At 46.6% G+C, this 24,502-nt stretch overlaps 1 protein-coding gene across 1 annotated transcript in view; it reads right to left on the bottom strand.

Annotated features, from left to right (window-relative positions):
- Positions 1 to 24,502, bottom strand: part of LOC147123263 (PGAP2-interacting protein-like) — a 229,218-nt gene that overhangs the window by 187,446 nt on the left and 17,270 nt on the right. Inside the window, exons 2-4 of the mRNA XM_085965696.1 lie at positions 14,901 to 15,092; positions 8,406 to 8,526; positions 6,764 to 6,918 (exon numbers count right to left, since the gene is read on the bottom strand). Of these exons, the coding sequence (XP_085821822.1) occupies positions 6,764 to 6,918; positions 8,406 to 8,526; positions 14,901 to 15,092 (468 nt within the window). The remainder of the gene's footprint in view (positions 1 to 6,763; positions 6,919 to 8,405; positions 8,527 to 14,900; positions 15,093 to 24,502) is intronic.

Here is a 24,502-nt window from a genome sequence, read left to right as displayed (position 1 = left end):
GGGCGGGGCTGTTGACGCCACGGGGAAGTTTTGTGCGCGGCGGCTCCCGGCACGGCCCGCAACTCAAGGCCCAGGCTTCCCGGGCTGCTAGGCCGCGCCCAGCGCCGGCACAGCCGCTCGAAACGGCCGTCAAAGTAGGTGAGCCTCCAGGCGAAGGGCAGGGGATCACTTCATTTCCTCCTGTTGCTAAACACAATTTAAAACTCAAATAAATTGTTATTTAATTCCCTAACACATAATTCAAATATTTACCTTAGTTCCCTAACACACAGAAAGTGTGGGGAAAAAATCGTGAAAAATCAAGATGGCGGCCACTCACCTCGGTTCAGAACGATAAGGCCCGCCCACACGCACCGATTGATCGACCGTCAGGTCACCGAAGCGTAGGATTGGTCAATCGTCAAGTCACTCAACACTCAACTGTCGGATGGCACGTGCCAGGAACCCGCCGTACGATTGGTCGACCTCGATGTCACATGGTCGCTAATGAGATGCTAATGAGCGGAATGTTGAAAGTTTTTTGGATACCGTGGGCGCGATTTTTGCCCGGCCGAAACGTAAATACGCCTATGACCGGTCCGTAATCGTAAGCTTTCTTTTGACATGACGCGCGCGTCAGTACGCTCTATAACTTTCAAACGTATAGAGAACGGACAGACAGACAGAAGAGCCGCTTTATATATATACTAGCTGGGGAGCCCCGCGTTGCGAGGGCAATTTTGGGGCGCGAGGGCAATTTTGGGGCGCTTGGTCTCCCTGCCCCTGTGTGTCCCCCCTCTCCCTGTCATGTCCTCTCCCTGTCCTATCCCACCCTCCCCTCCCTCCCCTGTCTCCCTCCCTCCCTCCCCTCGCCCACCCCCACCCCCGCTCCCCTCTGTCCCCCTCTCCGGCCCCTCCCCCTGCCTAGCGCCTGAGGTCCGGAGCTGAGGTCCCCCGCGTATGGCGCGGCTGATGGACGGCCGCTGTGGGCGGGCGGGCGGCGCATGCGCGGTCAGTGGGCAATTTTGGGGCGCTTGGTCTCCCTGCCCCTGTGTGTCCCCCCTCTCCCTGTCATGTCCTCTCCCTCTCCCTGTCCTATCCCTCCCTCCCCTCCCCTCCCCCGCTCCCCTCTGTCCCTCTCTCCGGCCCCTCCCCCTGCCTAGCGCCTGAGGTCCGGAGCGGAGGTCCCCCGCGTATCGCGCGGCTGATGGACGGCCGCTGTGGGCGGGCGGGCGGCGCATGCGCGGTCAGCGCATGCGCGGTCAGTGCGGGCGGCGCATGCGCGGTCAGTGCAGGCGGCGCGAGCGCCCCGCGATTTCCCGAGGCTCTTCCCCCCCCCCGCGATTTCCCGAGGCTCTCCCCCCCGCTGTGATTTCCCGAGGCTCTCCCCCCCCCCCCTATTAAATTGTTATTTAATTCCCTAACACATCATTAAAATATTTACCTTAGTTCCCTAACACACAGAAAGTGTGGGGGGAAAAATTGTGAAAAATCAAGATGGTGGCCACTCACCTCGGTTCAGAAGGATAAGGCCCGCCCACACACGCACCGATTGGTCGACCGGTCAGGTCACCGAAGCGTAGGATTGGTCAATCGTCGAGTCACTCGACACACTCAACTGTAGGAAGGAACCCGCCGTCCGATTGGTGGACCTCGACGTCACACGGTTGCTAATGAGATACTAATGAGCGGAACGCTGAACGTTTTTGGGATACCGCGGGCGGGATTTTTGTCCGGCCGAAACGTAAATACGCCTATGACCGGTCCGGAATCGCAAGCTTTCTTTTGAGGCGACGCGCGCGTCGGTACGCTCTGTAACTTTCAAACGTATAGAGAACTGACGGACAGACAGACAGACATCGGGACAGACAGAAGAGCTCTTTTATATATATATATATATATATATATAGATAGATACGGCACAGAAACAGGCCATTCGGCCCAACCAGTCCATGACGGCATTTATGCTCCACATGAGCCTCCTCCAGTCTTTCCTCATCTAAATCTATCAGCATAACCCAATATTCCCTTTTCCCTCATATGCTTATCGAGCCTCCCTTAAATGTATCTATACTATTCGCTTCAACCACTCCCTGTGGTAGCCAGTTCCACATTCTCACCACTCTCTGGGTAAAGAAGTTTCTTCTGAATTCCCTATTGGATATCTTGGTGACTATCTTATATTGATGGCCTTTAGTTTTGCTCTTCCCCACAAGTGGAAACATTCTCTCTCTATCCACTCTATCAAATATCATAATTTTAAAGACCTCTATTAGGTCACCCCTCAGACTTCTTTTTTCAAGAGAAAAGAGACCCAGCCTGTTCATCCTTTCCTGATATGTATACCCTCGTATTTCTGGTATCATCCTTGTAAATCTTCTCTGCACCCTCTCCAGTGCCTCTATATCCTTTTTATAATTTGGCGACCAGAACTGCACACAGTACTCCAAGTGTGGTCTAACCAAGGTTCGATACAAGTTTAGCATAACTTCCCTACTTTTCAATTCTATACCTCTAGAAATAAACACTAGTGCTTGGTTTGCTTTTTTTTATGGCCTTGCTAACCTGTGTCGCAACTTTTAGTGATTTATGTATTTGTACTCCGAGATCCCTTTGTTCCTCTACCCCACCTAGACTCGCACCCTCAAAGTGATAAGTAACCTCCCTATTCTTCCTACCAAAATGTAATACCTCACATTTATCTGTGTTGAACTTCATTTGCCAATTATATGCCCATTCTCCTGAGTGAGTGGACAGTAAGGTGGCAGATGGAATATAATGTAGGGAAATGTGAGGTTATTCACTTTGGTAGGAAGAATAGAAAAACGGAATTTTTTTTAAATGGGGAGAAACTTTCAAATGTTGGTGTTGAGAGAGATTTGGGTGTCCTTGTGCAAGAAACACAGAAAGCTAGCATGCAGGTACAGCAAGCAATAAGGAAGGCAACTGGCATAGTGGCCTTTATTGCAAGGGGGTTGGAGTATAAGGGTAAGGAAGTCTTGCTACAATTGTACAGGGCCTTGGTGAGACCACACCTGGGGTACTGTACACAGTTTTGGTCTCCTTAGCTAAGGAAGGATATACTTGCCTTGGAGGCGGTGCAACAAAGGTTCACTAGATTGATTCCTGGGATGAGAGGGCTGTCCTATGATGAGAGGTTGTGTAGAATGGGCCTATACTCTCTGGAGTTTAGAAGAATGAGAGGTGATCTCATTGAAACATACAAGATTCTGAAGGGGATTGACAGGGTAGATGCTGAGAGGTTGTTTTCCCTGGCTGGAGTGTCTAGAACTAGGGGGCATAGTCTCAGGATAAGGGGTAGGCCATTTAAGACTGAGATGAGGAGGAATTTCTTTACTCAGAGGGTTGTGAATCTTTGGAATTCTCTGCCCCAGAGGGCTGTGGATGCTGAGTCATTGAGTATATTCAAGGCTGAGATAGATAGATTTTTGGACTCTAGGGGAATCAAGGGATATGGAGATCGGATGGGAAAGTGCAGTTGAGGTCGATGATCAGCCATGATCCCTTCTTATTTCTTATGTTCTTATGTTCCAACAGCAGTGGTCCCAGCACTGATCCTTGTGGAACACCACTACCCACCTTCTGCCACTGTGAATAGCTACCCTTTACTCCTACTCTCTGCTTTCTGTCCTGAAGCCAGCCAGCAATCCATTCTGCTACTTTTCCCGACTCCACATTCTCTGACCTTGTTCATTAGTCTATTATGGGGTACCTTATTGAAGGCCTTTTGAAAATCCAGATAAATTACATCTACTGCTTTACCATTGTCTACTCTCGCTGTTACCTCTTCAAAAAATTCAATAAGGTTGGTCAAGCAAAACTTTCCTTTTGAAATCCATGCTGACTATTCATTATTATAGTTTTAGTTTCTAGATGTTCTTCTATTTTCTCCTTTAGTGGGGATTCCATTATTTTTCCTACCACCGATGTTAAGCTGACTGGTCTATAATTGTATTTATATAGCACCTTTCACATCCACAAGACATCCCAAAGTGCTTCACAGCCAATTAAGTACTTTTGAAGTGTAGTCACTGTTGTATTGTAGGAATCACAGCATCCACTTTGCACTCAGCAAGGTCCTACAAACAGCAGTGAGATAAAAAACCTGAATCTGTTTTAATAAAAAAAGACTTGCATTTATATAGCGCCTTTCACGACCACCTGATGTCCCAAAGCGCACTAGAGCCAATGAAGTACTTTTTGAAGTGTAGTCACTGTTGTAATATAGAGAAGCGCAGTAGCCAATTTGCGCACAGCAAGCTCCCACAAACAGCAATGTGATAATGATGTTGATGGAGGGATAAATATTGGCCAGGACCCCGGGGATAACTCCCCTGCTCTTCTTTAAAATAGTGCCATGGGATCTATTTACATCCACCTAAGAGAGCAGACGGGGCCTCGGTTTAATATCTCATCCAAAAGACGGCACCTCCGACAGCGCAGCACTCCCTCAGTACAGCACTGGAGTGTCAGCCTAGATTTTTGTGCTCAAGTCTCTGGAGTGGAACTTGAACCCACGACCTTCTGACTGAGGCAAGAGTGCGACCGCTAAACAAAGCTGACACCTAACTATTATATATCAATGTCCCTGGGTGAGTCACCACATTACATTTCAAAATGCCTTGAAAACTCCTATGTCACCCAATCTCTATCAGAAAATGCATTCTAAAAGTATCTGTGTGTACCTGCAGTGCCCGTTACACCTTTAGGTAGCACTGTGATAGGCTACTTATAGTAGTTATGTAACATTAGGTTCAAAAAACAGTAGCAATCACTGTAATCTAATGCAGTGAAGCGCCAAGCATTTCCACACAAAAGCCTTTAGGTGGCTTGCCAGCATTAAATTAATTAAAATTCCAGTGAATGAGGAGGAGCATCTTCATAAAATAAAATGTAGTAAGTTAATTTGGATGAATCATTTATTTATGAATGTACGTGAGCTCTCACTCACACCCTTAATATTAAACATTTATATGATTCAGGGCCGATAGAAACTGGCCTCCAAGAATTCAACCTCATCCTGGCAGAATGGTACAGCAAATGTAACTAATCTGGCTGTATTTTGTGTAGCATGCCAGTGTCAGTCTTCTATCAGTCTAAAATCCTGCATCATCCAAGAGTCAAATTATAATATTTAATTAAACAACAAAGCCTGCCCCTTTTACTGTTGTTTCAATATCTCCCCCTTTTTTCTTCACAGCCTTTTTCCCTTTTTCTGCAACGTGGTTCTCTTGTGATCCACTGCTTTAACCTCTCCAGTTCACCTGTGAGCTCCAGTGGTCTATGAAGCAGTGGTGTCTGCTGCCTTAATTTCCCAGCCTATCGAAAGAAACGCAACAACATTTAATGTGCCGACCTGAACTGGCCCTGTTACGACCGCTTCCCATTCCCAGCAAAGGAGGCATTATTCTCCCAACCGCCCTGCTGAAAAGGTATTCCAATACCACAGGTGGAAGGGTAGTTTAACCCACTCCAGCCACCTTCTGAGATGATTTTTAAGCCTCAGCAGATCTAAGGGTAGCTTACCACACCACTCCCATCCAGAGATGAAATTTCACGCCTGGTAGATGGAAGGGTAGGTTCCCTATCTCTGCTCTCCCCGCTTCCCCGTGCAGCCTCCCACTCCTCTGCCAGATCGCCTTCCTCCCATTCCCCACTCTCCTCCCTCTTCTTCTGCCCTCTCTCTCCCATCCTCCTCTTAATCTCCCTCTTTCTTTCCTATCTTCCTCCATCCCTTCCCCCTTCCCCACTATCCTGCCATGCTCCAATTAGCCTCTGCTCTCTAACCCTGCTTGATCTGAATACTGCTCTCTGTCTAGATTTGCCACCTGCAATGCCATGGCAAATTGACTAATAAGCAGAATAAAACCTCATATTTAGACAGCTTAGGATTTCAAGACACTAACTCTGAAGTGCCAGTATATAAAAACACAGAAATTATGAAACATATTTTTAAAAACTACAGGAAACATGCTTTTAGATACAGTCAATGTTCAAATACATCAAAAGCACAGCAGGTTAAATCAGAGGCTTCAGGGCCTCATCATCATATTTAAGGTGCCAACCTGCCACCTGGCAGCAGGTTGGCTGCCCGCCGCCCCCCCCCATCAAACTTGGAGGTGGGTTGGAGGCGAGTTTTAGATTATTAATACTTCAACTAACCCCCACGCCCCCAACCCACCCATTTTTTTCAGGTTAAAATGCCCCCCATAGTTTCTGCCCCCACCACTAACCCTGGAAGTGAATTCTACAGCCCCACAACTTTGTGTGTGAAGAAGTTTTTCCTGCCCACTGTTCTAAATCTCTTACATTAAATCTTATATCCATGGCCCCTCGTTCTTTAACCCTCAACGACTGGAAACAGTCTGCTTCTATATATCCTGTTCCATCATTTCATAATTTTAATTACTTCTGTTATATCATCCCATAATCTGCATTGTTCTAACGAAAGAAGACCCAACATTTCAGGTTGTGTATTTCCACTGATTACTATTTCATTAAAAAGATTACCCAATCGAGCCACAGCTGAATGCTAAATAAACCTGACAAATGGATCTTTACCTGGTCAAAGGATTCTGTTTGGCAAAGCATAACTATTCTGAAAAATATACTTTTCAAATTTTTTAAAAACCTGAAGGGCCTATGAGAAAGCAATAATAAATTGTTACGGTATGCTTAGCCTGCAGTTTCTACACAGACTAGCTAGAGGAACATTGTAACTTCCTTGATCGTTACAATACTATTGCTTGAATGTTTTCTTTACCTGAATGTATTCTGTCCACAGTCACTATGGCACCTAGAGACAGTATTACAGAGTTGAATGTGTTGCATGCCCACACTGGGTTCAGGGAGGTATACCAGATCCGGAGTACAAGTAGCAGAATATGACCCAGAATGAAACCCCAGATTCTGCAGAGCCTACAAATATGAAATCCAATAAATATGTTAGTATCTGTTTACCCTTTGTGGCAAAACATTACATTTGGGTTTACCCAAAGAGTTGCTTTTGAAGAATTATTCAGTTGTCACTTAATTATTTCACATTTGATTTTCAATAATTTCTCCTTTCTACAATTTTACTTTATCAACAAAATCTTACTCCACCTTGATTCTAGTTTGTCCCTTTTCACTGCTTTTCTCATCCTTCAGCCAAGAATGTTTTAGTATGGGCCATAGGTATTTCCTTATCCAAAATCAACAGTACTCCATATCATCTGACAGAAGTTATGCTTGATAGAGGAACACTATGTCCTCTACCTTTCCTTCCCCCGCCCCTCACCAACACCCACCACCTCATCCCAAAAAATGGACCGCATCACCCCTGTAAACCAACCATTCTACACAGCAACCTGGATGGGAACTACTGCAAAAAGCTGAATTCAATCCAAATCCTCTGAACAGAATTCCAAGATTTCACTATTGGCACTACAGGGCTACTTGCTAAAGAGACTCTTTGGATACCCTCAAATTGGAGAGACATACACATCTGAATGCTTTGCCAAACACCCCTATTTGAATAAGTGAATGATTTGGATAAATGGTCACAAGTTCATTGATGTAATATATTATGTGATATTAATACAAGAAATAGGAGCAGGAGTAGGTCATTCAGCTCTTCGAGCCAGCTTTGCCGTTCAATAAGATAGGGTACAGTAGCATAATGGTTATGTTACTGGACTAATAATCCAGAGGCCTGGACTAATGATCTGGTGACATGAGTTTAAAATCCCACCACAGCAGCTGGGGAATTTAAATTGGGGAGTTAATTAAATAAATCTGGAATTTAATAAAACAGCTAGTATTAGTAATGGTGACTGTGAAACTACCGGATTGTCGAAAACACCCATCTGGTTCACTAATGCCCTTTAGGGAAGGAAATTTGCCATCCTTACCTGGTCTGGCCTATATGTGACTCCAGAGCAAAGTGGTTGACTCTTAGCAGCCCTCTGAAATGGCCCAGCAAGCCATTCAAGGCGGCGGCTCACCATCACCTTCTCAAGGGCAATTAGGGATGGGCAATAAATGCTGGCCTTGCCAGCGACGCCCACATCCCAGGAATGAATATTTTTTTTTAAATCATGGCTGTCCTAAATGGCCATCCCCTTATTCTAGGACTGTGACATCTAGTTCTAGACTACCCAGCCGGGGGAAACATCCTTCCAGCATCTACCCTGTCAAGCCCCTGAAGGATTTTATATATTTAATTTAGCACGGATGTGTAATAATACAACAAAATAATAGGTGTCAGATAAATAGTTTCTGTCTACAGATAGCGAGCTAGCAATCACAAGACCGTTATATATTTTTTGTTGTGCCACTGTATTTTTTGCTTAAATTCTACAATTTGTCAACACAAAAAAGGCACAAAAGACACAAAATCATACAATAGACAAAAAAACTGATACCTTTGCTGAGTGCTTCCTGACCACCAAGTGACAGCTTGAACAAGCAGAGCTGAAAATACACCAAGAGCCAGCAATAGCAGCCGGGCTACAGGATCAGAGGCCTGATACGAAGCAATGCTCCCTGCAATACAAATATATATTAGAACAAATAACTCCTTCCTACAATGAGAACTATTACACCTCTTTGATTTTTACATCAGAAAACTAATATTCATATTTTTCAGGCAGGTACTGAAACATCAGAAGTGTTTTGCTGTAGTGATAGTGTAAATTATGTTGATCTGTTTTCAATATATATCTAAGTTTTCTCTGCAGATCATGCATTTTAACCAAATAATCCTGTTTTATGTGAAAATAGATTTATTTTAAAATGTTCTCCATTTTAAGATCTGAATTGCATCTTTAGAATATCTGCACCGGATGCAATATTGCAAAACACTCGGGCACCCGCATTCCCGTAGAACATTATATGTGTTCTACAAGGTTGACCCACTTCAGTTATATATACAATGGAACCTTGATTACCTGCCATATTGAGTGGGGAACTCCCTGAAGGATACTGAAAATTAGTGGATAATCAGAGTTCCACTAAATTAACCTGCAATGGATAAAGTAGTACAAGAGCAAATTCGACAACCTAACAATTTCACATACATATCTATATACAAAATGTTAATATACCTGAGCTTGTATCCGTTTTTGAGAGGTGCAACTATGAAAATATATACAGATACACATACATATAAAATACACACCTTCGCCTTCCGACTGGAAATGCCTGTTGCTAGATGATATTGCGCATATATATTACAGTACAAAACAGAACCACCTGCAATTTCCCCTCCAAGTCACACACCATCCTGACTTGGAAAAATATCACCGTGCCTTCATCGTCGCTGGGTCAAAGTCCTGGAACTCCCTCTCTAACAGCACTGTGGGAGTACCTTCACCACACAGTCTGCAGCGGTTCAAGGCGGCGGCTCACCACCACCTTCTCGAGGGCAATTAGGGATGGGCAATAAATGCTCGCCTTGCCAGCGACGTCCACATCCCATGAATAAATTAAAAAATCAATGTGAAACATAGAAACATAGAAGATAGGAGCAGGAGTAGGCCATTCGGCCCTTCGAGCCTGCTCCGCCATTCAATGTGATCATGACTGATCATCCAAATTCAGTACCCTGTCCCTGCCTTTTCCCCATATCCCTTGATCCCTTTAGCCTCAAGAAATATATCCAACTCTTATTCCACAGGTTCACCACTCTCTGGGTGAAAAAATTCCTCCTCATTTCAGTCCTAAATGGCTTACCCCTTATCCTTAGACTGTGACCCCTGGTTCTGGACTCCCCGGCCATCAGAAACATCCTTCCTGCATCTAGTCTGTCCAGACCTGACAGAATTTTATAGGTTTCGATGAGATCCCCTCTCAATCTTCTAAACTCCAGTGAGCATAAGCCCAATCGACACAATCTCTCCTGATAAGTCATTCCTGCCATCCCAGGTATCAGCCTGGTGAATCTTCGCTGCACTCCCTCCATGGCAAGAACGTCCTTCCTCAGGTAAGGTGACCAAAACTGCACACAATACTCAAGGTGCGGTCTCACCAAGGCCCTGTACAACTGTAGCAAGACATCCTTGTTCCTGTACTCGAACCCTCTTGCTACGAAGGCCAACATACCATTTGCCTTCTTAACCGCCTGCTGCACCTGTATGCTTACCTTCAGCGACTGGTGCACAAAGACACCCAGGTCTCTTTGCACTTCCCCTTCTCCCAATCTATTGCCATTCAAATAATAATCTGCCTTCCTGTTTTTGCCACCAAAGTGGATAACCTCACATTTATCCACATTATAGTGCATTTGCCATGTTTCTGCCCAATCACCCAACCTGTCCAAATCGTACTGGAGTTTCTCGACATCCTCCTCGCAGCTTACCCTCCCGCCCAGCTTTGTGTCGTCTGCAAATTTGGAGATATTACATCCAATTCCCTCGTCCAGATCATTAATATATATTGTGAACAGCTGGGGTCCTAGGACCGATCCTTGCGGTACCCCACTAGTCACTGCCTGCCACTCGGAAAACGACCCGTTTATTCCAACTCTTTGCTTTCTGTCCGCCAACCAGTTCTCTATCCAAGTCAATACCTTGCCCCCAATCCCATGTGCCTTAATTTTGCACGCTAATCTCTTATGTGGGACCTTATCGAAAGCCTTCTGAAAGTCCAAATACACCACATCCACTGGTTCTCCCTTATCTATTTTTAGCTTTAGTTTCCATCCATCACTTACTCCCTGTCAAAAGTATACAGTAGAAAATGATTAAAACTGATCATTTAATGTATTTTAAAGTATAGGAAGTGCAATAAACCCTCCTTCAACAACTTGCATTTATATAGCGCCTTTGACATAGTAAAACATCCAAAGGCGCTTCACAGGATCGTAATCAGACAAAATTTGATACCAAGCCACATAAGGAAGTATTAGGACAGGTGAGAGGCAGGTTTTAAGGAGCGTCTTAAAAGGAGGAGAGAGAGGTAGTCTTTTTACTTTACATATCAATCAAAAGAAAGATTAGGCAGATAATGGAAACACAGATAATCAGGATTGAACTGAATTGAAAAATATACTGTACATTTGTTTTTCTACTCTCGAGGTCTCCTTACACCATTTCTTGGTGAAAAGAACAGGGAGTCAACCTATTCCTAGGTCTCCATCTTTACCATTCTGAGCTGAGCACTCGGAGGTGTGCAAAAACTATTTAAGTTCTCTTGCAGGGCGGAAGTAGGAATGTGCAGCCACTATGCCACATCCTACTACAGCATGATGCAATGAGTTAGTACGTTAATGTGTTACATAACTTGCCTTCGTGATTTTTTTAATTATTTGTTCTCAGGATGTGGGCAATGCAGGAGAGGTGGGGGGGTGGGGGGTGGGTTGGAGGGAAACGATAGGGTGAGGGAGCAAGTGGTGGCCGGCAGCAGCCCACAGTTTTAATGTAGAGCCGGGAGGAGCACTCCTGCTCATCCTGGCTCCCCAATAAGATAAGTAAAAAAAACCTTTTAACTTACCTTTCGGGTGGCAGCCACTAGCGGAACCTTAAAGGACCACTGGTTTGGCTGCCGAGTGCCTGAAGAGACTGACCCAGACATTCCAGTCCAATTCCACAAAGGGCATTGAAACGAGCATTAGCCCTCTGATTTGCATATGCAATAGGCCCAACGCCAGTTTCAGGCATGCGCCCTGGACGCCTACGGGGGAGCTCTAACCAATATTGAATCTAAATGCGCCCGTTTTACAGCGCAATCCAATTTCTTGGCCATAATGTTTTAATCACACCATGATGACTTTTATAGTCAAACTATCCAGAATGCAATGCCTGGGCACATCACAACATTTAAACTATCCTATACTTACTGCAGTGTGAATCTGACCTTTCAGAATGTAATAAATAGACAGAGGTAAATATCAGCATTCCCGGCATAGAGCTTTGCAAACCAAGGGTGCATACTGGGAATTCAGATTTGTGCCTTTCACAATTTTCTGTATATTAAAAGCACACGCCCAAATTCTCAATATGTACTCCCAGCACATCAGTGCTCTGTGCCTGGAGCACTAAAGAGGAACATTTACTTACCAGTGTGCATGCAGTCAAGTTATACTACTGCTGGTGCACAGTCACAACTTATGACATTCTGCATACATGCCTGCATGTGTACAGTGGGTTTGGAAGGTATCAGGCCACTCGATCACAGAATCACAGAAACCCCACAGTGCAGATAGAGGCCATTTCAGCCCATCGAGCCTGCACCGACACATATCCCACCCGATCCCTGTAACCCCACATATTTAATCCCCCTAACACTAAGGGTCAATTTATCATAGCCAATCAACCTAACCCGCAATCGTGTGCATTCAGTGCAAATGAGACAGCATTATTTAATGAGCTTCACTAATATTGCCCAGGTTGGTATAAAAAGGATATCAAATAGTATTATTAATTGTAGTGTTCTGTGTAACTGCTCAGAACTGGAGACCTTCTTACTTATAATTATAGAAAATGCTGGAAAAACTCAGCAGGCCAGGCAACATCCGTGGAGAGAAATTAGAGTTGACGTTTCAGGTCTAACCCTTTTTCAAAACTGGAAAGGAAATAAAATAGATCGAAGGCAGGGCTGCGATAGAACAAAAGAAGTAAGAGAGACATTAAGAGGTATTCAAAACCAGACGAGATGGTAATAGGACAGTGGAGACAAAAGACGGCTCAGATTAGGTGTGAAGTGTACTGGCAGGATGAGAGACAGCTGCCATGTGGGAGAGAGAAAAAAAAGGAAAGGAGGGGGGGGCGGAGGGAATACTTCGCTGCTCACGATGCGGTCTCCTCCACATTGGGGAGACCAAACGCAGATTGGGTGACCGCTTTGCGGAACACCTCTGTTCAGTCCGTAAGGGTGACCCCGAGCTTCCGGTCGCCTGTCATTTTAATTCACCGCTCCATTCCCACTCAGACCTCACCGTCCTTGGCCTCTTGCATTGTTCCACAGAAGCTCAACGTAAACTCGAGGAACAGCACCTCATCTTCCGATTAGGCACTTTGCAGCCTTCCAGACTCAATATCGAGTTCAACAATTTCAGATCATAACCTCGGCCCCTATTACATTTTTGCTTATATTTTTTTCCACCCCTTTGTTCTGGGTCTTCCCTTCACCCCCCCCTTCCTTTTTTTCCTCTCTCCCACATGGCAGCTGTCTCTCATCCTGCCAGTACACTTCACACCTAATCTGAGCCGTCTTTTGTCTCCACTGTCCTATTACCATCTCGTCTGGTTTTGAATACCTCTTAATGTCTCTCTTACTTCTTTTGTTCTATCGCAGCCCTGCCTTCGATCTATTTTATTTCCTTTCCAGTTTTGAAAAAAGGGTTAGACCCGAAACGTCAACTCTAATTTCTCTCCACGGACGTTGCCTGGTCTGCTGAGTTTTTCCAGCATTTTCTGTTGTTATTTCGGATTTCCAGCATCTGCAGTATTTTGCTATCTTACTTATAATGAACAAAGCTATTCAAAAAAAGTATAGATTTATAATGAAACAGAGGAATCACAGAGAAAGTTAAACATCAGAATGGGAGTGGGGTGGAGAATTAAAATGACAAGCGACCGGAAGCTCAGGGTCATGGTTTGTGAACTGAACAGAGGTGTTCAGCAATCACCCAATCTGCATTTGGACTCCCACTCTGACCTCTCCCTCCTACACTGTTCCAATGAAGCTCAACAGAAGCTCGAGGAACAAAACCTCATCTTTCGATTAGGCACTTTATAGCCTTCCAGACTCAACATCAAGTTCAACAATTTCAGACCATAACCACTGCTCCTATTTTTTTGGACAGCAAGTAATGATTCTGCTGTTCCCATTTACACCTCCTCTAGACCCATCTTTTGTTTCTTTACTTGTCCCATTACCACCACCTTTTGTCTTGCACCATCATTCCTTTTGTCATTTAATCTCTCCTGCCTTCCACCTTAACACAGATCTTCCCTTTTGTTCTTTCCTCCCCTCCCCCCTTTCCCTGCCTCTGTACTTGCTTAAAACTTGTTACATCTGTAACATTTTCCAGTTCTGATGAAAGGTCACAGACCTGAAACGTTAACTCTGTTTCTCTCTCCCCACAGATGCTGCCTGACCTGCTCAGTCTTTCGGACATTTTCTGTTTATATATCAGATACTATGGCTCATCTTGGTTGGAGGCATAGTACTGTATATAGCGATAGGTATCTTATTTAGTTTTCTTAATGAAAGTCTAAAGCATACCTTTATTGTAAGCATTTGATTTAATCCACTACAATTTTAAAATTAAACGGTTTCACGTTGATGTTTATAAACCAACAGAACTTATTTACATCCTTGTCCAATTATTTTTGAAATACTCAATAGTTATTTCACTGCTGGGATTTACGCTAAACACGAATAGATTCAGTATAATTTTTCAAACCTCGGATTCATTTGTGTGTGTGTGTGTGCGCGGATATCAAGCAAAAAATCCTGGGCTCAGCTGTAATACCCCACGCCTCCACAGTCAAACAACCTGCCAATACTTGCAGTCTAGGCTCACACATGAAGAATGGACATTGAAGTGAGGTATCAGTGGACTCATAACTCCTTCAGAAGAGAAGAAAGAATTGGGGGATAAACCAGGGCCCTGGTTCTGTACTGACTTTGTAACTCATGATGTCTTTCATGTAACCTAGAGCAAGACACAAATCAGTGTTGATCAGTAGATGGCCCATCACACAGTGCACCGTGACTTTGATGTTTTTGTGTTTGTGCACATGTAATACTACTGGGATTTGTTTCACGACCAGCTCTGTGATGATGTCGATACAGGTTGACTCACGTCTGCCTCAGGTATTACCTGCAGTAGTTTAGAATAGAGCAGGTGCAGGTACCAGTATAAATGAGGTGTTACATGTTTACGGGTTAGCAAAAACAAAGAACTCACTTACCTAGAGTCATTAGCCTGAGAAGAGCAAGGACATATTTGTTGTTAACCAATTTCCAGGCTGGGGTGATGTTTAATATTAAGGGAGACACATAAGCAGCAGCAAAGACTTCATAGCCAGTGAGTCCCAAAACCTGAAGTGGAAAGTACCAGAGCATTGGCCCCAAGCCATGGTAAAGGGAGCAGGAAATGTAACCTGGAATTAATTAAAAAAAATATTTAAAATATAACACAGTAAAGGCTGGAATTGCAAATCAAATTGAAAGAGAAAGAAAGGTAATTGTTTTGGTTTGTCTCCAGCTAACGTTATCATTTGCAGGGTACATTAGGTTTGCAAAGTACATCTGATGTGGTTTAATGTCTATGTTGTGGCGGTACCACTGGTTGTCCCTTACATATAGATATATACATAATTCCCTTTAACTTACCTAACTGTATGTACTTAACTTACTTATATATGTTAGCTTACCTGTTGGGGCCGTTGCCCTTTTAACTTACCTGTTGGGGCCGTTGCCCCTTTAAGATTCACCCTAACGTGATCACGTCACGTCATGTATGACGTGACGTGCGTGCGGCAGCCGCCGGCCCGACAGCCTTCTAGGATGGCCGCCGGCACAGCCCGGCCTAGCGTCTTCGGCCTCAACGGCCAGCCGACGGGAGCGACGCGATCTTCCGCTCCCGCGGCAAGCACCGGCACAGCCCGGCCTCGCGACCTCAGCCTCAACGGCCAGCGACGCGGTCACGTGACTGCCCCAAGCACGGGCAAACGTGACGACGCGCATCACGTGACGCCCTAAGCACGGAAAACGCGAACAACATGATGACGTCACAACACAAACGCGATGACGTCATCACGCTCCCCACAGGACTGCGAACTCAGTCCTCGTGGAGTCCCCACTGGGACAAGACCGACACCACGGTGCTCCTACAGTCAGCCATCTTACCTGCTATCTTACCTGCTGTAATTAGCCTGTTCCTGTAAATAAAAAAACTTATTTATAGTTCGTCGAAGTCAAGCTCGCTTATTTAGTGGCGATCTACACTAACCGCTACATTGGTGACCTAACGACGTGAGTACGGGAGTTCATCAATTCCAACGCTACAATTGGTGAACCCGTATCCGTGAACGATTTTCACGGTAGCAACGCGCGCCTGAACCTCGTCTTCCCTCAAGACGACCAACGCACAACCGACAAACAACCACGGAACAGCAACCGCCTAACATCGATTCCACCAAAAGCGACCCCGTCTTTGCGTACGTATTCGCAACGGAAGCGCAGCTTGGAGGTGAGCCCGGTTTTCACGAACGATCTCAGAGGTAGAGCACGACCAACGGCAACCGTCGTCCACCAGCGCTACAATTGGTGGGTTTGTGAACGTCTTTCACAAACGAAGCACGCTATGGAGGCATCAGCCGTTCCGCTGTCGCTACCGCAATCCAAGGAGCCACGGTCTCCCTCGTGCTTTATGAAGGTAGAAGCCCTGTTCGCCGAGAACATCGATGCGGCACAGACCACGCACGTGCTCACGGTCTCCGTATTCGACTCTTCTACCGCCACACGGATCGTCCGCCTCTACGTCCAAAGCAACAGCAAGTATACATCTCTCCAAGCGCGGGGTACAGCATGTTCGGGCCCACAAGATCGGAGCGCGCCCCGCGATGATACCACGAGGACTCACCCCCGCGAAACACGAGGACCCATCCCTCGCAAACCACGACGACCCATCCCTCATGCGAAACGACGACCCCTTCTCCGCCGACGATGCACCAGCCTTTCAGCCTGCTGGTTGTGTTACCTACTACACGATTCGGCGTGAACAAAAGCGTGCCGCCCTCCTGGCTGTTTTCTCCTAAATCTACAACAGTTTCAAGTGTTGCCGCCCTCCAGGCAGAGTTTACCCCGCCCGAAAGCAACAACAACCTGGACCGTTGCTGCCCTTTATCCAGTTTTCCCTTTAGCAAACGCAAACGTCTACTGAAGCTGCACACAGCGAGGACGGGTCCAACGGGCATCCTGCGGCCGCGATCAGCCACGTGAAAGTTGCTGGCCTCACCGATCACTGACCAACGCAGCAACTCTTCACCCTCTGTTGTGTTCACGTCGTAGCACTATGGCACGCACCGTTTCGCGTGTTCCAGCCTCCTGAAGGTTTCGCTCGCCAGTCGGCGAGTTCACCGACCTCACCAGTCAAGTCCTCCTGGATCGCCCGTCGGCGTTCCTGCAGAGTTCGTCGGAACAAGGACTTGTTTCAACATCAACGGAGACATCGCCCGCGTCCGCCCAACCTGCCCATCACTCTGACAAGGCCTGCTATTTCGCACGTCTCCACGGTCCTTCACCTGACGGATATGTTTTATTCGCCACGACGCGCGTAAGGATCCGCTCACGAGCAGCATCTTCATACCTTGCCTACCAAGTCGAGACAGCACGACCGCCGTGACCACCAGCTCGTCAGACCATCTCATCCTTGGACTTTCGTTAAAGCGAATTCTGGGGGGGCCTATGTGGCGGTACCACCGGTTGTCCCTTACATATAGATATATACATAATTCCCTTTAACTTACCTAACTGTATGTACTTAACTTACTTATATATGTTAGCTTACCTGTTGGGGCCATTGCCACTTTAAGATTCACCCTAACGTGATCACGCCGGCCCGACTCAGACTTCTAGGACAGCCGCCGGCACAGCCCGGCCTAGTGTCTTCGGCCTCAACGGCCAGCCGACGGGAGCGACGCGATCTTCCGCTCCCGCGGCAAGCACCGGCACAGCCTGGCCTTGCGACCTCGGCCTCAACGGCCAGCGGCGCAACGACGCGGTCACGTGACTGCCCCAAGCACGGGCAAACGTGACGACGCGCATCACGTGACACCCTAAGCGCGGGAAACGCGAACAACGTGATGACGTCACAACACAAACACAATGACGTCATCACGCTCCCCACAGGACTGCGAACTCAGTCCTCGTGGAGTCCCTGCTTGGACAAGACCTACACCACGGTGCTCCTACAGTCAGCCATCTTACCTGCTATCTTACCTGCTGTAATTAGCCTGTTCCTGTAAATAAACAACTTATTTATAGTTCGTCGAAGTCAAGCTCTCTTATTTAGTGGCGATCTACACGAACCGCTACAATGTTATCACAATACACCTCTGTTGTCTGTTATGAACACTCATAATATACCATTCAGGAACCATTCAGTGGCTAATTTCTTGAATACTCATTATTTATACTAGTCGACACAAGTCAAAAGCAGTTCTTAAGAATTAGAACATTGTTTGTTCAAAATAATCTATTTCCATACCATAACCACACAATCATTGGATTGCCTTTAACAGCCATCTGAAGGTGATTGCAAGGTAACTGAGGCAGATGTGACTAAATTTGGAACTTACTGTTTCTGAGCAACTGTAAAGGGGTATGTGTTCAGCAAACCTTTCTACATTTGTTTGCAAATACATGGTTCAATACCATAAATGACATTCAAACATATCATGTCACTTATGCTTGTTACCATGACAACGACATACAAATCTTTAGAATCCGTCTCCAAAATAAATTCAAATACTTTGTCATTAAGACATTATCCCTTTACAAAGTCAATCTACAGGTTTTACATTCACCAACAAAAGGAATTAAAGAAAAAAGGTTTTTGTTTCAAATTATTGTTATATATTTTTCTGGTCCAATAATCCAACTTTAATTTTGGACTACTCGGATAACTCGAGACAGTAACAATAAGACCACAAAAAGTAGTGTGGATAATAAAAGCCACCTGGAAAACTGAGCCTGCTCCTCACAACAGCTTGTAATCTGCTTGGACTGACATTAACTCTACCCAACTTGGTCAGCATGGGGAGGGGAATAACTACAGCTAAAATTTACACGGTAATGCTCTAAAGATTTCGTTTGACCTGGAAAGGCAATTCCGTGACAGATAGATACTACAGGATACTTAGGGGATGAGTTTAATGTGAGCTTCTCCTGCTATGCCGGCATAACTTTAATAGAAGTTCGGTGCTAACCCTGTTTGTGTGTGTAAATGGAGTTTCCGCCAAACTTCCGGCAAAGTTAAAGCTCTGAGGAAATTCACCCCCTTAATGTTTTCTGGGTTCCAAATTTCACAGTAATTGTGTAAAAGGTTACTGACACACAATATGGTTTGGACATGCTATCCATTCATTTTTGATGGTACCTCCCTCACCTGATGTGCTTCAAGCTGGTGTTTGTCCAAAGCCATCTTATTGGCTTGTACAAAATTGGACCTAGAATAGCAACTGAGAGCAAATTGTAGTATATTAAACTAATGCTGCATGTACACTGCTGCTTTGCTGCTGACACCAGTTCTGCAAGAAGCAGTTCTCCAACATTATACAACATATACACATTCTATAACATTTCCTTCCACACTATTCAAAACCGAGAGGTTGTATTCCACATGTAAAATTTGCATGGATCCTAAAGGAGTGCAATTATAGTTTGACATACGGGATCGTCCAAGTCACTGTACTTTCAATCCTATATTTAAACAGTTATTCAAACAACTCCTTTTTATAAGATCTAATAGACACAACATAAAGGCCTAGAAATTCGTTGGGCTGCGCCACCAGTTAGCACCCAAAGAGAGCACTTAGTGGCTTTAGCGCCACTGGCCACGCCCCCATGAAACTTAGCGGGGCGCTAATGGCGGCGTTAGCCTGTAGCGCTGCGCCGCCACCGATGATGTCATAGGTGTGCGCAGCGCCCCGCTACCGCCCCAATCGTGATATTGGGTCGCGCCCCCCGCTGTAACGCCGGTCGCAATCTGCGACCGGTTCAGGGGGGCCGACCTGCGGCGGTAGTGGTGCTAATTAAAGGGGAGGTGCAGGGCGGCCATTTTTTTTGCTGGCTGCCTGCCAGCACCTCCTTGCGCCGCCGTCCCCGGCCTCCTGAGCCCCCGCCCCCCCCCCCCCCCGGGCAGTGCCGGCTGTGTCCCAAGAGCCCGGCACCTCTCCTCGGTGCCGGGCTCTTTTGCCGGCACTCGCGATCTCTGATCGCGCTGGTGCAGGCCCCTCCCCTTTAAGGGGAGGAAGGCCTGCAGTACCGCAGAGCATCGTGCCGCAGTGTGTGGCACTGCGGCATGTTGCGCTGCGATACTCAGTTTCAGCGCCCCAAGAGGGACGCGGGGCGCCTCGAGCAGCGCCCCGCTTCCGTTTGTGGCGCTGAAACTGAATATCGCGCTGGCGCAAGCGGCTCCGTCCGGAGCGGTAATTCCGGTGCCTAGGCGAGCTTGGCGCCCAATTTCTAGGCCAAAATGTCAGGGATGAGAGAAGGCCTTTCAGTCCATCAAAGCGCATCACTCCAATTCTCACAGCCTAGCAAGCAACCACATTTTGATTAACATTTTTGATTCCACTACTTTGGTCGATTATTCCAAACATCTGCAGGACTGCTCCATAGTGTAAGTGCTGGAAACAGCACATGCCAGGAAACTCCACGCCTGACCCCACAAAACTATCCAAGGTCAGAGGGAAGTTCCCCCATTAACATATGGCCACTGGGCACCCATGTTACTATGGGCACATCTTGAGCACCTGCCAGAAGATAGGTGGGGTGGGAAATGGGGCCCGGACAGCTGCTCGAAGTGCACCACCAGCCAAAAAAAGTTGATATCAAAAAGACAGAGAGGGCACAATTTATTGGTGGAGCCCAGGCTGAATTCCAAGCCTGAACCCTCTGGCAGGCCCCACTGAAGCAGGGCTGAGGGTCAGTACACTTGGGTTGAGCCCTGCATAACAGCTGCTCAATGTAAACCAGGCAGAGGATGAGGAACTTCCTGGCCTGCAAAATCCCTCCCCCTTTGATGTCAGGGGCATCCAAGTTTGATGTGAACAGGGGTTCTGATGCAAACAGACCCCGCCCGATACCACCAGCAGGTCTGACTCCAGGCCTAATTCCACAGCACTCCAGGCATAATCAATATGGCCTATGGATTTTCTCTTGTCCGACTGGTGTGACTCATCATGAAGCTATCTATAACACTTAATACTTTATATACCCCAATAATATGCTCTCTTCACTTTCTTCTTTCTCTAATCTCTCCTCATAGCCTATTCCCTTTACACGCAAGATCATTCTTCTTGCAATTCCCTGCACCCTCCCCAATGTATGCATGTCCCTTTTGAAGTGTGTTAATCACAATTCCACAGTACTAAGTGAGTTCAGACCAGTGCATCATAGGGCCTCAGCATTACCTCTGCAGACTTGTACTCTACTGTTCTGGTTATGTGTTCCAACATTCTATTTACATTTTTTAAATTGCTTCTCTACAACATCTTGAGATTGAAAGGCACAAGTTTACTGCCACATAAATTCTATTGCCGTAGATCATTAACTGCTTCTGATAGGTGTGTCTCCCTGGGCAATAAAAAAATTCTATTAAATTTTAATTCCAGTGAGACTTGTCAATTTTTTAATTCATTTTCCTATAGTTCTATGATCATTATTTAATTTAAATAATCTCCTTAAATCTACATCAAGAAAGACTTGCATTTATACAGTGCTATCACATCTCTTAGAAATGTTCCGAAGCACCTCAAAAACAATAAATTACTTGCGGGTAAACATGGTAGCCATTTTTTATACAGCAAGACCACAGCAATGAGATGAATAATTAGGTAATTTTTTTTTTTTTTACGGTAATGGTTCCAGTAGGAACGTTGGCCAAGACAGTAACGGAATTCTCTGATCATCTTCAAACAGTAATATGGAATCTTTAACGCCCAACTGAACCTCTGGAATAGACAGACATGGCTTTGGCTAATCAATGCATCTAAAGGGCAGCACATCCTGCAGTACAGGACTCACTCAGTACAGCACATCCTGCAAAACAGGACTCGCTCAGTACAGCACATCCTGCAATACAGGACTCACTCAGTACAGCACATCCTGCAGTACAGGACTCACTCAGTACAGCACATCCTGCAAAACAGGACTCGCTCAGTACAGCACATCCTGCAGTACAGGACTCACTCAGTACAGCACATCCTGCAGTACAGGACTCACTCAGTACAGCACATCCTGCAAAACAGGACTCGCTCAGTACAGCACATCCTGCAATACAGGACTCACTCAGTACAGCACATCCTGCAGTACAGGACTCACTCTCCTGCAATACAGGACTCGCTCAGTACAGGACTCGCTCAGTACAGCACATCCTGCAGTACAGGGCTCGCTCAGTACAGCACATCCTGCAGTACAGGACTCACTCAGTACAGCACATCCTGCAATACAGGGCTCGCTCAGTACAGGACTCGCTCAGTACAGCACATCCTGCAATACAGGACTCACTCAGTACAGGACTCGCTCAGTACAGCACATCCTGCAGTACAGGACTCGCTTAGTACAGCACATCCTGCAGTACAGGACTCGCTCAGTACAGGACTCGCTCAGTACAGCACATCCTGCAGTACAGGACTCACTCAGTACAGCACATCCTGCAGTACAGGACTCGCTCAGTACAGGACTCGCTCAGTACAGCACATCCTGCAGTACAGGACTCGCTCAGTACAGGACTCGCTCAGTACAGCACATCCTGCAGTACAGGACTCGCTCAGTACAGCACATCCTGCAGTACAGGACTCGCTCAGTACAGGACTCGCTCAGTACAGCACATCCTGCAGTACAGGACTCACTCAGTACAGGACTCACTCAGTACAGCACATCCTGCAGTACAGGACTCGCTCAGTACAGGACTCGCTCAGTACAGCACATCCTGCAAAACAGGACTCACTCAGTACAGCACATCCTGCAAAACAGGACTCGCTCAGTACAGCACATCCTGCAATACAGGACTCACTCAGTACAGCACATCCTGCAGTACAGGACTCACTCAGTACAGCACATCCTGCAAAACAGGACTCGCTCAGTACAGCACATCCTGCAATACAGGACTCACTCAGTACAGCACATCCTGCAGTACAGGACTCACTCTCCTGCAATACAGGACTCGCTCAGTACAGGACTCGCTCAGTTCAGCACATCCTGCAATACAGGACTCACTCAGTACAGCACATCCTGCAGTACAGGACTCACTCTCCTGCAATACAGGACTCGCTCAGTACAGGACTCGCTCAGTACAGCACATCCTGCAGTACAGGGCTCGCTCAGTACAGCACATCCTGCAGTACAGGACTCACTCAGTACAGCACATCCTGCAATACAGGGCTCGCTCAGTACAGGACTCGCTCAGTACAGCACATCCTGCAATACAGGACTCACTCAGTACAGGACTCGCTCAGTACAGCACATCCTGCAGTACAGGACTCGCTCAGTACAGCACATCCTGCAGTACAGGACTCGCTCAGTACAGGACTCGCTCAGTACAGCACATCCTGCAGTACAGGACTCGCTCAGTACAGCACATCCTGCAGTACAGGACTCACTCAGTACAGGACTCGCTCAGTACAGCACATCCTGCAGTACAGGACTCGCTCAGTACAGGACTCGCTCAGTACAGGACTCACTCAGTACAGGACTCACTCAGTACAGCACATCCTGCAGTACAGGACTCGCTCAGTACAGGACTCGCTCAGTACAGGACTCGCTCAGTACAGGACTCACTCAGTACAGCACATCCTGCAGTACAGGACTCGCTCAGTACAGGACTCGCTCAGTACAGGACTCGCTCAGTACAGGACTCGCTCAGTACAGGACTCGCTCAGTACAGGACTCGCTCAGTACAGGACTCGCTCAGTACAGGACTCGCTCAGTACAGGACTCACTCAGTACAGGACTCACTCAGTACAGGACTCACTCAGTACAGGACTCACTCAGTACAGGACTCACTCAGTACAGGACTCGCTCAGTACAGGACTCGCTCAGTACAGGACTCGCTCAGTACAGCACATCCTGCAGTACAGGACTCGCTCAGTACAGCACATCCTGCAGTACAGGACTCGCTCAGTACAGGACTCACTCAGTACAGCACATCCTGCAGTACAGGACTCGCTCAGTACAGGACTCGCTCAGTACAGGACTCGCTCAGTACAGGACTCGCTCAGTACAGGACTCGCTCAGTACAGGACTCGCTCAGTACAGGACTCACTCAGTACAGGACTCACTCAGTACAGGACTCACTCAGTACAGGACTCACTCAGTACAGGACTCACTCAGTACAGGACTCACTCAGTACAGGACTCACTCAGTACAGGACTCACTCAGTACAGGACTCACTCAGTACAGGACTCACTCAGTACAGGACTCACTCAGTACAGGACTCACTCAGTACAGGACTCACTCAGTACAGGACTCACTCAGTACAGGACTCACTCAGTACAGGACTCGCTCAGTACAGGACTCACTCAGTACAGGACTCACTCAGTACAGGACTCGCTCAGTACAGGACTCACTCAGTACAGCACATCCTGCAGTACAGGACTCACTCAGTACAGCACATCCTGCAGTACAGGACTCACTCAGTACAGGACTCGCTCAGTACAGGACTCGCTCAGTACAGGACTCGCTCAGTACAGGACTCGCTCAGTACAGGACTCGCTCAGTACAGGACTCGCTCAGTACAGGACTCGCTCAGTACAGGACTCGCTCAGTACAGGACTCGCTCAGT

This window comes from Somniosus microcephalus, chromosome 2 (assembly GCF_052327205.1).
Source record: "Somniosus microcephalus isolate GS21.2 chromosome 2, FLI_Smic_1.0, whole genome shotgun sequence".
Lineage (NCBI taxonomy): Eukaryota > Metazoa > Chordata > Chondrichthyes > Squaliformes > Somniosidae > Somniosus > Somniosus microcephalus.
Note: the sequence above shows the minus strand (reverse complement) of the source record. Positions and strands in the feature narration are given on the sequence as shown.